The sequence below is a fragment of the Barbus barbus genome (genome assembly GCF_936440315.1).
Source record: "Barbus barbus genome assembly, chromosome: 8".
In the NCBI taxonomy this organism is placed as follows: Eukaryota; Metazoa; Chordata; class Actinopteri; order Cypriniformes; family Cyprinidae; genus Barbus; species Barbus barbus.
This window is the reverse complement of record NC_136736.1, coordinates 5,206,523-5,222,389: the sequence shown is the minus strand read 5'-3', so window position 1 is coordinate 5,222,389 and position 15,867 is coordinate 5,206,523. Positions and strand designations below refer to the sequence as shown.

Genomic DNA, 15,867 nt, shown 5'->3' with positions numbered 1-15,867 from the left:
AAGAAAAAACATCACATTATGTACTTCTGCTCATATGTGTCTCGGCATTGTTACATATTTTCATTCATAATGTCAGATTGGATGAGTTATGACAATATTTCATATCCTTACTCTTCTTGGGAGGGCTTTCAATTTGATTAGATGAAAGCTGGCAACCACAGGTCTGCTGTCCTTGAAATTATGCTATTTCTCAAATCCCAGTGATTGTAATTCTTACTGACAAGATATATGACATCAAACCCGTGCCATACCCAGCACAATTTAACTTTTTGCCACATAAATTTTCTCTTAATTATTTGAGCTCTCCATTTTTAATTAGACAGCTGGCCCCATAAATTTAAATTGCATCATCAAACATGCACCCACGGGCATCATATATGTCATTGAATTTAGTTTTCTCTGAAGGTGTCATTTGATTATCGGCTCTGAAACACGGCACATGGATTTATCCGCTCAAAGATATGCATCAGTGCTGAAATTACTGTCCACCCCCATCTGGCTGAACACCCCACGGTCAGAGTCACCTGCCGCCATGTGTTTCCAGCGTCGGATGTGATGAACATGCTAACATTGCTGCTCGTTAACTCCGCACCGATTGAACCTATGGAAAGAGGAGCAGAACAATTACAGTCATGCTTACCGAAGCAGATAGAGAAATGATAACTAAAGCTATATGAATATGAAGATTGAGTGGATTGTGCCTTTTTGTGTCGCAAAAGTCATACATACTTCATTCCAAAAGCTGGCAAGTGTTTTATGGTTTTTGTCACGATTTGTATTTCTCTTGAATGTTTACCCACAATGATTACATTCCATTATTAGTTTGTGATTACCAATGTTGACTAGATTAGTTTGAAGGTTAGAAAATGCATGTTTTTGGACTGTAATATACAAGGGTAGCACGTTATTTGTGGGACAGATTAGAATATGGCTGCTACACAATATCATATACTCTCTTTCACTTTTTCCCATAATGCTGTAGTGTGTGCAATATTCTGTGACAGAATAACTCTTATGTAATTTAGTTTTGTTCCATTATGTACTGCAGGATAAGACAGATAAAAAAAAAAAGTTTAAATGAGAAAATTTTAAATGATGCGATGAAAAGATAAATCCATGCATTTAAGGGATAGATAAATGGATGGATGGATGGATGGATGGATGGATGGATCAACAAATGGATCAACAGATGGACAGACAGAAAGATAAATGGATGGATGGATAGACAGACAAAGATGGAAAGATGGATGGATGGATGGATGGATGGATGGATGGATGGATGGATGGATGGATGGACAGAAATATGGCTGATGGATGGATGGATGGATGGATAGAAAGATAAAAAGACAGACAGCAAGATAAATGGATGGATGGACAGAAAGATGAATGAATGGATAGAAAGAAGGATAGAAGGACAGATCAATGGATGGACGAACAGAAAGATAAATGGATGGATGGACATAAGGATAGATGGAAAGATCAATGGATGGACGGACAGAAAGCTGGATGGATGGATGGATGGATGAATGGAAAGAAAGATGGATGGATGGAAAGACAGAAAGATAGATAGAAGGACAGATCGACAGATGGACAGACAGAAAGATAAATGAATGGATGGACAGAAAGATAGATGAACAGATCAATGGATGTGGACAGACAGAAAGATGGATTGATTTTGTTCCATTATGTAGTGCAGGAAAAGAGAAAAAAAAATGTTTCAAAGAAAAAAATTCAAATGATGTGATGAAAAGGTAAATCCATGCATTTAAGGTATAGATGGATGGATGGACGGACAGAAGGATGGATGGATGAACAGAAAGATAGATGGCTGGCTGGATGGATGGAAAGATAGAAAGACAGATCAATGGATGGATGGACAGAAAAATAAATGGATGGATGGATGGACAGGAAGATGGATGAATGGATATACGGATGGATGAACTGACATATGGATAGATGGACAGATCAACGGATGGACGGACAGAAAGATAACTGTATGGATGGACAGAAGGATAGATGGAAAGATCAATGGATGGACAGACAGAAAGCTGGATGGATGGATGAATGGACAATTTATACAGGTAGAAAGGTAGTAAGATAAATTGATGGATGGACAGATCACCGAATGGACGGACAGAAAGATGGATGGATTTTGTTCCATTATGTACTGCAGGATAAGATAGAGAGAGAAAAAAAATGTTTCATTGAGAAAAAATCTAATGATGCTATGAAAAGATAAATCCATGCATTTAAGGAATAGATGGATGGATGGACGGAAAGAAATGTGGATGGATGGACAGAAAGATAGATGCATGGATGGATGAAATGGACAGAAAGATGGTTGGATGAATGGACAGACATAAAGATGGATGGATGAATAGACAGACATAAAGATGGATGGATCGATGAATGGACAGACATAAAGATGGATGGATGGATGAATGGACAGACATAAAGATGGATGGATGGATGGATGGATGGATGGATGGATGGATGGATGGATGGATGAATTGACAGATCAGCGAATGGATGGACAAAGATGGATGGATGGACAGACAGACAAAAAAAAGCTAAATAGATAGACAAATGGTTGGGAAGATAGATAGATAGATAGATAGATAGATAGATAGATAGATAGATAGATAGATAGATAGATAGATAGATAGATAGATAGATAGATAGATAGATAGATAGATAGATAGATAGATAGATAGATAGATAGATTTTTACAACAGCAAATGCATCGTGTAATGAAATCAGAGACTGACCCTGTGAGTTAAGTAGGAGTTCTAGAAATCCTCTCTATCTAATAAGTTAAGCAACTCAGGAAAGTCTGTGGCACCTCCACAACCCTTCTGCCATCAAATCAATTAACTAAACGTCAATGTAAAGCCTAATATCCAATAGTCGCTCTCCTCCTAGGATTACTTATCCATATAGTTACAGTGCCAAGACATTTACATTTCATCTGCGTGCATCCGGAGGCAATATAGTCAGCGAGCGTCACGGAAGACGCAAGCCTGAAGGAGTAAAATGAAAAAGTGACAAGCGCTTTCAATCTTATAAAATAAACATTTGAAGTTTGAAGTGGTGGAAGAGTTAGTCGGTTGTGAAAACAGAAGATGATGGAGAGAGAATAATAAGAATACTCTAAAGACCCTCTGCCGCTAATCTCAAGAGTAGCACTTAGCATTTCCATTTGTTTATGCTAACATGACACTAATCTTGTTTATAGTCCATATACAGATGCCTGCGCTCCACGAGCGCAAAATGAACGTCTTCAACAATAACAGTGTCATAAGCGCTCAAGATGAAAGGAATTTAAATATGCTTCGCTTTGGAGTTCCAGGACAAAAAAATGAACTGATGTCAGGGATTTAAGGAAGAATGCAAGAACTACACACTTTAAAAGTATTTTCTTCTTCCAGTACCTGTCATCCAGACATTTTTTTCTACCTGTCTGTAACCAAAGCAAAAACACAAATAATATTTGAGTATTCAGTTTTATTAATCTTTTTCTAAATATGTGTCTTCGACTTTGAAATGCTTCTTTAAAGATTAAAGGAGGATCCAAAAATGGAATGATACATTTCAGACATTGTTATAAGGCAGTTCCAAATTAAGAAAATAAAGTAACCACAGTTTTATATAGTTACTACAAGTATTTGGTACTACAAAATTTGTACATATGTAAAAGTGTTTGTTTCAGATAATACTCTACTTTTATGGTACACAAATATACATGAACAAAAAACAAAACAAAACAATGGGTTTGGGGTACAGTCAGATTATTTACGAAAGCTTTCTAATAAATGCTGTTTAATAGAATTGCTGTTTAGTAGACCCATATTAAAATTATTTCTGGAGAATCATGTGACACTGAAGACTGAGTAATGACTGCTAAACATTTACCTATGCATAACTAAAAGAATATTCATAATTTTTAAAATTTAATTTATTCCAAATTCATATTTCACAATATAGTTTATTTTTATTTTTTTTACTGTGTTTTTGATTAAATGCAGGCAGCATAAGAGGCTTTTTTCTGTATGAATACAAATAAGATCACTGAATTGTATGTGCAGAATATTTATCAGCATCAGTCCTTTTACCCAAACTCACCTGACGCCACTATGATTCCAGGGGCCGACTCTCTGCTGGCTATGTTTCCAGATGTGTACGGGTTTGCAGATACGTGCAGGTGGAGATGCAGAGAACAGTATGGCTAGAAGCAACACAAACAATCATCTCGATCAAGCAGGGTCTCAACATTGGTTCGACCCCCAGTGTGTGGCCTCCACTAAACTGTCATTGTGCTTGGGCTCGAATAAAATCCCATTTAAAAAATCTCATAACAGCAAAGGCTTGTGACTTTTTTCCCTCCCAACATTAATTTTGATTGGAATAACCTTTAGTGACAGAATTCTCATTATAAGTCTGGAAATGCCAATGGTAAGCACATGTTGCAAGGGTTGTTTAGGGGTTTATTAAAACTTTGACATTTTCTAACAAATAGCTCTGTAATGGATGGTGAAGGCAAGGCCAACAGTGGGACCATTAATTAGTTGAATTTATCAAAGGGTAATTGTTTTTGTTTGCGTTTTTGTGGGGGGGGGGGGGGGGGGGGGGCGTTGTTGTCGGGTGAGGCCATTCACTGGGGATGAATAAGATCCCCACAGAATGAAACATACATCTTGTCCTTTGAAATGACAAGCAGCACTGTTTACTTAGACGTCATCCAAACACGCGTACATCTCAGAAAGTTTTATTTTAGTACTAGTTATTATTGTTATATTATTTATTACTGTTTTGAATTGGCTTTTTATATTTCTAAATAAATTTAATTAGAACCGGTAATAATTTAATAAAAAATTGAATTAGAAATTTTCAGTGCTGTTAAACGATTAATCGCGATTGATCGCATACAATATACAGTGGGGCAAATAAGTATTTGATACACTGCCGATTTTTCAAGTTTTCCCACTTACAAAGAATGAGGAGATCTGTAATTTTCATTGTAGGTACACCTCAACAGTGAGAGACAGAATATACACTGAACAAAATTATAAACGCAACACTTTTGTTTTTGCCCCCATTTTTCATGAGCTGAACTCAAAGATCTAAGACTTTTTCTATGTACACAAAAGGCCTATTTCTCTCAAATATTGTTCACAAATCTGTCTAAATCTGTGTTAGTGAGCACTTCTCCTTTGCCGAGATAATCCATCCACCTTACAGGTGTGGCATATCAAGATGCTGATTAGACAGCATGATTATTGCACAGGTGTGCCTTAGACTGGCCACAATAAAAGGCCACTCTAAAAGGTGCAGTTTTATCGCAGAGCGCAATGCCACAGATTTTGCAAGTTTTGAGGGAGTGTGCAATTGGCATGCTGACTGCAGGAATGTCCACCAGAGCTGTTGCCTGTGAATTGAATGTTCATTTCTCTACCATAAGCCGTCTCCAGGGCAAAAACAAAAGTGTTGCGTTTATAATTTTGTTCAGTGTAAAAAAAGAATCCAGAAAATCACATTGTATGATTTTTGAATAATTAATTTCCATTTTATAGCATGAAATATGTATTTGATCACCTACCAACCAGCAAGAATTCTGGCTCTCACAGACCTGTTAGTTTGTCTTTAAGAAGCCCTCCTATCCTCCACTCATTACCTGTATTAATTGCACCTGTTTGAACTCGTTACCTGTATAAAAGACACCTGTTCACACACTCAATCAATCAGACTGCAACCTCTCCACTATGGGCAAGACCAAAGAGCTGTCTAAGCACACTAGGGACAAAATTGTAGACCTGCACAAGGCTGGGATGGGCTACAGGACAATAGGCAAACAGCTTGGTGAGAAGGCAACAACTGTTGGCGCAATTATTAGAAAATGGAAGAAAATCAAGATGATTGTCAATCTCCCTCGGCCTGGGGCTCCATGCAAGATCTCGCCTCGTGGAGTATCAATGATCCTGAGAAATGTGAGGGATCAGCCTAGAACTACACGGGAGGACCTGGTCAATGACCTGAAGAGAGCTGGGACCACAGTCTCAACAGTTACCATTAGTAACACACTACACCGTCATGGATTAAAATCCTGCAGCGTGCGCAAGGTCCCCCTGCTCAAGCCAGCACATATCCAGGCCCATCTGAAGTTTGCAAACCTGGTCAAGAACTACAGGAAACGTCTGTAATTGTTGTGACGAGTCGGCTGCCTCCCCCCTGTCCATCATCACCACCCCGTCCCGTATTCGCCGCCCTTCACCAGGCTCCCGACGGGAGTGGGTGTGTGAGAGAGGAGGGGCGCTGAACACGCAGGGCTGGCGGCGTGTGATGAGGCGCACCTGACGTGAATAGAGCCTCATCACCGCGGCAGTTTAAACGCCGAGCGCGCCTCTCCTCGGGAGACCGATCTCTTCCCCGTGCATGCACGCTGGTGTCCTCGTGGGTCCAGGAAGGGTGCGTCGAGGAGGACTGCCGCACCCGTGAGACGGCTGACGGGCCAGGATGCCGGGTCGTCGAATCCCCCAGAAGCGCCGGGAACCAAGGAGATGGAAGGAGCCGCGCATGAGACGCCGCCGCTACTCGCTCCCGGCCCCGAGAGGGGAGCGCGTGCGGCCACCGGACTCCACCCCTTCCCTGGACCCTTCCCTTCTGAACACTACCTTCCTGCACAAGCCCCGCGGCACAACGAGGACACCAGATTCCCCGTTTATTTGGACACTTTTTCCCCTTTGGACACTTTATTTTATCCCTTATTGTTTAATAAAAACCTCTCCGAGGCTTGACGCCACGCCCACTGTGTCTGTCGTTGGCTCCTCCCGCCACATTGTAAACAAAGGTTTCTGTACCAAGAAGTTCTATTTTCTATTGTATCAAATACTTATTTCATGCAAACAAAATGGAAATTCATTGTAAAAATCGGCAGAGTATCAAATACGTATTTGCCCCACTGTGTATATGTGTATATATATATATGTATTAGGGGTTGCACTACTACTGATTTCTGCTAGTCGATTTCTTATTAAAAAAATACTCCAGTTACTCGACTACTCCTGGTTCATGCTTCTGTAAATGAAAAGACTTGAAATAGTTCTTATAGCCTAATCAATGCAACAATTACATAAATTGTCAAAACTTTATATTTATGACATTACATATTTTAATTTCCATGCAACAGCCAGTATTTGTTATCTGTATGTGTTTCTGTAACATTCACAACATTATTCGTCTGTATTATATCTGTATTCGGATAAAACCAGGTGGAACTTTGTACAGTTACTTGATAAGACTGTTCTCTTGATCTTTATTTTTATTTATTTTTTTAGTTATCACTGAACAAATATGGCGTATTAAACTAAAATAATTATTAATTTCTAAAAATAAATTTATCATACAAGCAGAGAGATATCATGACAAGAGATGTCAGTAATGCATGGATACGTATTGTACGTTTATATATGATGATTTGAACGGAAACAGCGTATCCATGCGTTACTGATGACATAATAACGTACGCACTTTGCGTCCATCGGATGCTCTCCAAAATGGCGCTACGCTGACACAGAGAGACAGAGAGGAGACAAATTGTTGAATAAATGTCGAAATAAAACAATTTTGTTTTATTTGTGTACAAAAAGTATTCTCGTCACTTCATGAAAATCAGATTGAACCACTGATGGCAGATGGACTATTCTGACGATGCATTTTATACTTTTATGGACCTTGACAGGGCAATTTACTATGCAGTCAATGGGACAGTCACAAGCCTCCCGGTTTTCATCCAAAATATCTTAAATTGTGTTCCGAGGACGAACGAAGCTTTTACGGGTTTGGAACGACATGGGGGTAAGTGATTAATGACAAAATTTTCATTTTGGGGTGGAATATACCTTTAATGCATGGTCGAGTAGTTGATTGTTTCCGACAGTGCCGACTAATGGTTGAAGCAGTCGATCACTCGACTACTCTATGCAAGCCCTATATATATATATATATATATATATATATATATATATATATATATATATATATATATATATATATATATATATATATATATATACATATACATATATATATATATATACACACACACACCCACACATGCATGTATACATTTCAGAAAAAATATATTGTTCATATATTAAATATATTTATATATAATATAAATTATAAATGTAATATATGTAAATATTTTGAAAATATATACTGTATGTGTGTGTATTTATATATACATAATACATATACACAGTACACACACATATATTATGTAAAATATATATATAAATATTTTGTATGTGATTAATCACAATTAATCGTTTGACAGCACTAGTAATTTTGTTGTGCTATCACAATTTTTCTTTTTTTTGTTTGTATTTAACTTAGTTTTATTTCAGTAATTTTTACCTTAATTTTGTAAACTTAATTTCAAATATTTTCCAAGCCAAAAAGCTTCATCTTTTATATTTTTATTTCAATTAATGAATTTTTTTTTAATAGTTTTAATCACCAATAAGAACACTGATCACAAATTCTATATTTAGTTTGATAGCATTCAGTGATGCAAATTATATTATTTTAACAAATGTAAACAATTTTTGGAATTAAAAGTTAGACTCATTTCTCTTGCTAAGGCTAATTTCATAAAAATGTATGCATTAAATAAAATAAAAGGTTCATCTCATTTACATCATTTAACACAAATACAGCTTGATTGGAAATGACACTCAATAAAATATGCTGTTCACAAATTATTTATCTTGATCTTTCTTTTTTTTCCCTCCTCATCATATTTCAACTGTGCTCTTCATTGACACTGTTGTCCCCTTGGGTAGACAATACAACACATTTTAGAAAAAAAACTTTATTAGGGGCCAAATTGTTTATTGAAATGGTTTATGAAAAATTTAAAAGTATTCATATTATCACAAATTTCTTAGATTGAAAGATTGGGTTAGGGCTAGAACAAAGAGGCAATAAAACATGCAGAAAATAAATATAAAATAAATGATGAAGATGTCATAAAAAAATCACATAGGACAGTTTTAATGTGATTATCTCAAAACAAAAGAAAAAAAATAAATCTGTTCGCTTTAATAAAAATTAACCCGTGGGACATACAGTAAAATGCTTGTAGTTGAAGAAACACCCATCTTTGTTTAATGCTTCAAAAGCTCAAATCTGACAGGTTGCCATTGTGAAAGTACACTGACCTCATAAAGCTAATTTATGAATGTCAAATTTCATACAGCCAACTTTGCACAATTCTCTTTCTTTTCGTTTTCCCACAAGTCCACTCACCAGTATGCAATGGATTTGGTTTCCTCTGAGATCAGCCGAGGGAGCCTGCAGGAGCCTCCAGTCACGGCCTTTGTTATAGGTTATGTATGTTTTCACCTCATTATTTAGCTTCTTATTAGCCAAGAACATGCCTTTTATTCCTGCCACCTAAGGACGGGAACATAAAGAAAGAAAGATAATGAGGAAGAGATAAATCACTAATAATCATATCCTTAAAGTTACACCATTTCCTCCTATAGAAAGAAAAATAAAAACAAAACAATTTATTACTTTTTATTACATTTATTACTTTGTGTCCCTGTGGCACAAACCAGCCAAGTGAACTTCTAAAAACTCCATACATATAACAGTTCCTGGTAAGATCTATCTATTGGAGTGGAATGGGAGTATGTAAGGGAATGAGAAGGTAATCCATGTCGGTCCTGAACAGAAGTGACATCTCTTCAGGGCCAGGAAGCACTAGAGAGGAGGAGAAGCAGCCCGGGATGGGCCTCCAAGGGCACTGACTATTCAATAATTGACGAATATTTCAATCTAGCCGACGGCTGAGATTTTAGCATATGTTACATGGAGGTGGCGACCTCAATCAAGTCATCGGACTCTTCCGCCTATCCGAGGGCCAAATGTGATTTTATGGGGGTTGCTATCATCAACAGTTTAATTATTTGATCAGGAGATAGCTTGACACCTGCTGGCCTCTGTTGCAATGCGTGGCTGCATGCGCTGTTCCATCCAGAGGTGTATGAATAGAGATCTGGTGAATTCTTCAAGAGACGAGCCGTCTACACCCAAGCCCTAATCGCTGGCTTCAGTCCGGTGCCTTTGTACGCAGGCAGAGCTATCAGACCAATTTGTAGTGCTGTAAAAACTTGGGAACTAAAAGCACTCCAAAGCCCTGCCTGCTCTCAGATTGTAAGGTATCTTGTCGCATATAGGTATTTGGAAAGACATTGAGTTGAATGCTGAAAAGGTCAATAGTACATCAGGGATAGGAAACAGTTTTGTTCAGACAGGCTGCAAAATAGTTATTAGATTCAAATCCAGTTGTTTAGTTATTTGTAGTCTTAACAACACACACACACGTACAAAAACATTACATTTTATAAACCCTTATGTGGTTTGAAATCTGAGTAAAATGGGATGCTTGAAAATTTGTTTCAGTGAAAACAATCAAATCAGATTAGATTTATTTTTTTTCAATTTCTCAATCATTACCACTGCATTTATTTTGTAAAAAATATAATAACAATAATAATAATTACAGTAAGATTGATACTGTGGAATATTATTTAAATTTAAACTAAACATTTTCAGTTATGACTTTTTTTTTTCCTGTGTTGACAAAAAAATAATTTTTAATAGTCATTAATTGTCTGCAGTCTTCAGCATCACATGATATTTCATAAATCATTCTAATATGCAAATTTGGTGCTCAAGAAACATTTCTTATTATTATCAACAACATGCTGATTAATATTTTTGTAGAAATCATACACTACTATTCAGCAGTGAAGTAATAAATACGTAATAAAAAATATTATCAATAATAATAATTTACCCAAAATTTACCAAAAAAGGACATTAATGACATTCATAGTGTTACAAAAGATTTCTGTTTCAAATAGAGCTGTTATATTCATAAAAGAAAAAGAAAAACACAAGTTTTTCCCACACAAGTTATTTTTTATTTTTTTACATGGATAATACTAGCCATTATTAATAACTTATTTATCTATCTATCCATCTATCCATCTATCTTCCCAACCATTTGTCTATCTATTTATCTTTTTTTTTTGTCTGTCTGTCTATCTATCTATCTATGTAACATAATAGTACTTGAAATACTGAAGAAAGTGATGTTGCATGTTACAAAATCTGTTATCATATTTAACAATGTGTCTATGGTTTCCCCCTTTAGCGATAGATTTAGATGCACAGAGAGTATTCTGGGTTCCTAACTGCTCCTTGTTTAGATAATCCACTGATAGTCATGTAATGAATACCTTAATTAATTAGCACTACTATTAAATCAATTAGCACTATACACCCAATTAGCATGAATTAGTGCATTCAATTTGATCATGCTTTTAATACCCAGAGAAATGTGAACATGAAGCAGTGATATTGAATCAGCCCACATCTGTACAGTGTGGAAAATAAATGACACTGTTGTGTTGCAGAGAGGTACCTCATATAGATCTATCATGACATTTCCCTCTGGTCCCATACTGCTCATGACGTTCTCCAAAGCCAGCGTGTAGTAAATGCCTCCGGCCTCTGACACGTACAGGTTGTAAGTGTCATTCTGGTTCCACTCTTGAACTGCTGCCACGACCCGGTTCTCATCTGTACTGATCACATGCAGATCCTGGGGAAAAAATAAAAGATCTCTGTGATTTATTTGACAAAAGAATATTCTGCCTCCGGTGTTATCCAAATGTTGGTATAAACATGTCAATAAAGAAGTATATAAAACTGACAAGGAACGTTTTAGAATAGTGGGTTATTATAATTGATGCACTAGGTTGACTGGTGCGTCCCAACACAGCTGCATGACTTCAGTTTTGTATTAGAAATGATCTAATAATGATGCAAAAACAAAGTATAAGAAAGTATAACATTTTACTTTCTATTCATCTAAGCATCCTGAAATTAATTCCACAACAATATTAAGCATCACAACTATTCTCAGTATTGATAATAATAAGAAATGTCTCTGAGCTCCAAATAAGAATATTAGAATTATTTCTGAAGGATCATGTTTGACTGAAGACTGGAGTAATAGTGCTGAAAATTCAGCTTTGCGTCAAATAAATAAATTACATTTTAAAATATATTCAAATAGAAAACAGTTATTTTAAATTATAATAATATTTTTCGCAATATTACAGTTTTTTTCCCCACAATATTCCTGGATTTTTGATCAAATAAATGTGACCTTAGTGAGTAAGAAACTTTTGAACAGTAGTGTATGTGGATGATATTGTCACTGCTATTGTACAATAATTGCCCTTTATCTAGCTGTCTATATCTGTATTTAATATTAATACAATGTGTATTTTGTCAATAAAAAACTGGCACTGAAGTCACTAAACTTCAATTGCCTTTTATTCTCTTGATGAGCCGACTGCATTTTCCTGTGTGGTTCATAACTGAGCCATCCAAATGATTTAACAACTCTATTCAGTCTTTTCCATCATCAAAAAAAAAAAAAGTAGGCCGAACTCCAAACAATTTAAGTGCCTTTTAATATTCAAGCATCAAAACACCTTTACCCTTCTCGTTTGCATATATCAGAGGAGGACGACTTTTACCTTTAATGTGATTTTTGCCTCTAATCAAGCGAGATTGAATATGAATGTTGTTACCGGGACGGCTGGGGACAGCTGGAGAGCAGTGGCGGTTTCACCCCACTGAGCTGAATCCGATTAATAATCAGTATCAGACCCTACTTTCACCTGCCTTGTTTTGCTCACAGCTCCGGCGTACGGCAAATATTCTTATTAGGCTTAAATTGAGCTTGTCAGTTGGGTAAATGCAACAAAACCACATGCTGGCAGTTTGCGAATTTCATCTACCCCAGACCGCGCAAGGGTTGCTGGGTGTGTGCTTAAAGGAGCGCCGAGAGCTTTATTGAATAAAACATGTTTAATTGTCATGTGAGCGCAGCAGATTTTAAGCTTTGAATAATAACACAGCATCCTGAGAGGCGAGGGACCACGGTAGCATCTGCGTCCCCGAATTCACTCACTCAGAAGTAAGAGCCTGCCAGATGCCGGCGAGAAAAAATCAGATTTTGTAAAGGTTTGAAGCTTCAAAGGCTAACATCGAGGGACACGATGATCTGGGTCTGAAATAGCAATGTCTGTTTACTCTGTCATAGCATGGCAGATTCTGACTTCGTGTCGAGCAAGTGTGAATGAGCTGCTACCCTACCTTTGGAAGGGTGTATTTGGGAAGCTTCATGGGTGTAAACACATCTCGCCTGGATGACACGTAGTAGATTGGTCGACCGCCGGTTGACACCTTGTGTAATGGAGGGATCACAAATAGACAGGACAAAGAGGCTTTAGAAAGAAGTAACATTTTGAGTTCTACCAGGAAATTGGTCACATGTTAGGCCTTGCATTATGCATTGCGATATGATCTGTGCAATTCAATCACGTTATCATAATTGAATCGCAGTTGAAACTGTGCCAAATCTATGACACAGACTGGATCTGGAGGATTCATTTCTATCTGTGCTTTAATTATGGCACCTCATAGACCCTGTTTACACCTGGTATTAAGATTAAGTGCTTAATATGGGTGTAAAGTGGGTCTGCAATATTCAAAAGTATCTAAAAAACTAATGCATCAGCATTGCATCCATCCAGATGTGTCCCAGACAGCACACCTGGACTAGACTACAAAAGAGTTTAAACTTAAAGGTGCTTGCACTTTGAGTCTGTAATTTTTGCATGCGTTTTTTCGTTGGTGTTTTTTGTTTTTTTGTATTTGTCATCCTTTCCTAATAAAATGCTTGCTATAGATGTGACAACGCAGAAAACCGAACCTGATCCAAAACATTTTTTATGATGGACGAAAGTTTTAGATGCAGTGTAAACGTGATTGATGGTGAGGTCGTATTTATTTTTCTAAATGCAAAAGTTTCAGACAATAATTTTGGACTCATTGTGCAAAGACCTTAAGTCTGGAATACACTACATACAGTAACTGTTAAAATCAGAACAGATTTTAAAACACTAGGCATCATACACTCGCTTACTTTGTAAATAGTTAGAGAAAAAAAAAGGCCATCATACACTAAACGAAGAAGACATGTGACAAATGAAAACGATTTTCTATGAAATCTGTCAACTCAATTCTTCAAACTTCAAATCATTTTGAAATGTGTACATAACTTGACTAATACTTGACTAAAAGATTGAACTTGACTAAAATAAAATAAAAGAAGATTCAATGTTTGCAGTTAAATTAAAACTCAGGGATACACTTAATATAACTGAGCTGTGGAAAATGCTTAAATATTGATACAAGAATTGTAAATATCAGTGCAACATTATAAGAAAAAAAAAACATGATTACAGCCATACTAGTCAAAGGTTTCCCCTCTATAAAAGACTCACCTGGACAAACACGTACTCATCTTGGACCACTAGGGAGTTGGGGTCAATGTATCCAGGAAAAGGTTTGCCCTTGTTGGCATCTGTACAGTTCTGAAGCTTGCATGTGACATAAAGAGCCTCTGCAACAACAACATAACAATATTGAATTTCCAGAAGACAGACAGACAGACTGACGGGAGAAAACAGTAATATTGATAATGGTAACTGAAAATATTAAATCAAATAATGATATCATTACTTTAACGGGTTTTTTTATGAGAAAAAAAAATCTAAGTTGCTAATAAAACAAAAATACTATCTACTTAAAATTTAATATTGAATTCAATGTATTACTTGCCATTAATATGACATTATTTGTTAAATTTGCTAGGAATTTCTGAGTTACACAAAGTAAAACATACACCATTTTTTTTCTTCCCTCCCTAATTGTCCTTGTATATTAACTTCAAACAGTCTAAAAACCTCCCTCAAATTAAGTGTTTTGAGGGACCACATACAGTAGAACTGACACATGTAGTTTATCTTTCTGCCTGTCAATCATTAGACCAAAGGTTCAACAAAGAAAAGGCAAACTCAATTTGTGCATGTTTCTTCATAAATGTTAATTACAATTACAAATACGGAAAGATTTATTTGCTGGTGCAGAACTGTCTGTTTTGCATTTTAATGTGAAGCTTGTTTTGAACCCTCTAAGTGTTGCCTTGTGCCATATTTGAATTATTGCTTCCTGAAATGTAATCAAAGCACGTCCAGGGACGCCATTCAGACTTACGGGTTTCTGAGATGCTGGTCTCAAGGTGAATCAGGCCCGGCTCTTTATCAAGGCCCAGTTTAGACCTGGAGAGCCCAAAATAAATAAAAACAGTGTTTTATAAATTGAGCTTTGGAAAATGAAAATCCTTTGTGTTTCCATACAACAACAGATGGGTCAAAATAAGGGCATTGGCTTTTTTTGTGTCGGCTAAAAGATCCATGTTAGCCTCCCAAAGGAGCAATGCGACTTAACCGGTTAAGTCGAGAAAGTACCATCAGAACACCCTATCCTGTTAAGCCTCCATTTCCATCTCCATCTATCTGTGCTTTCTGACAGAAGCAAGGAGCATATCCTGACATCATTAAAAGTAAGCCCTTCTCATTTGCTTCCCAAGAACACCCACAGGCAGCACACACAGCTCTCTCAGTCTTTTTAGTGTGGAAAAAAATCATTGTTGCATGAAATATTTATTCGAGACTGAAAAATCAGAGAGAGCTGCTCCAGAGAGGAACACACAAAGGTAGAAGCAGACTATCTCAAGACTTTATCATGACACTTATTGGAAGTATTGATGCTTTCACAAATATAGCATCCCTTGGTGTGCTCTGGGATCAGCTTTAATATTTTAAAGGCAGAGCGGTGAATTCAATAAACAGTTACACCCCTTTCGCACACTGT

General features: G+C 36.7%; 1 protein-coding gene across 1 annotated transcript in view; it reads right to left on the bottom strand.

Annotated features, from left to right (window-relative positions):
* Positions 1-15,867, bottom strand: part of LOC306873422 (VPS10 domain-containing receptor SorCS1-like) — a gene marked incomplete at both ends in the record, with an annotated part of 180,977 nt that overhangs the window by 30,521 nt on the left and 134,589 nt on the right. The window contains 7 exons of the mRNA XM_079422691.1: positions 525-601; positions 4,123-4,225; positions 9,307-9,453; positions 11,495-11,674; positions 13,243-13,332; positions 14,436-14,554; positions 15,208-15,272. Of these exons, the coding sequence (XP_079278817.1) occupies positions 525-601; positions 4,123-4,225; positions 9,307-9,453; positions 11,495-11,674; positions 13,243-13,332; positions 14,436-14,554; positions 15,208-15,272 (781 nt within the window). The remainder of the gene's footprint in view (positions 1-524; positions 602-4,122; positions 4,226-9,306; positions 9,454-11,494; positions 11,675-13,242; positions 13,333-14,435; positions 14,555-15,207; positions 15,273-15,867) is intronic.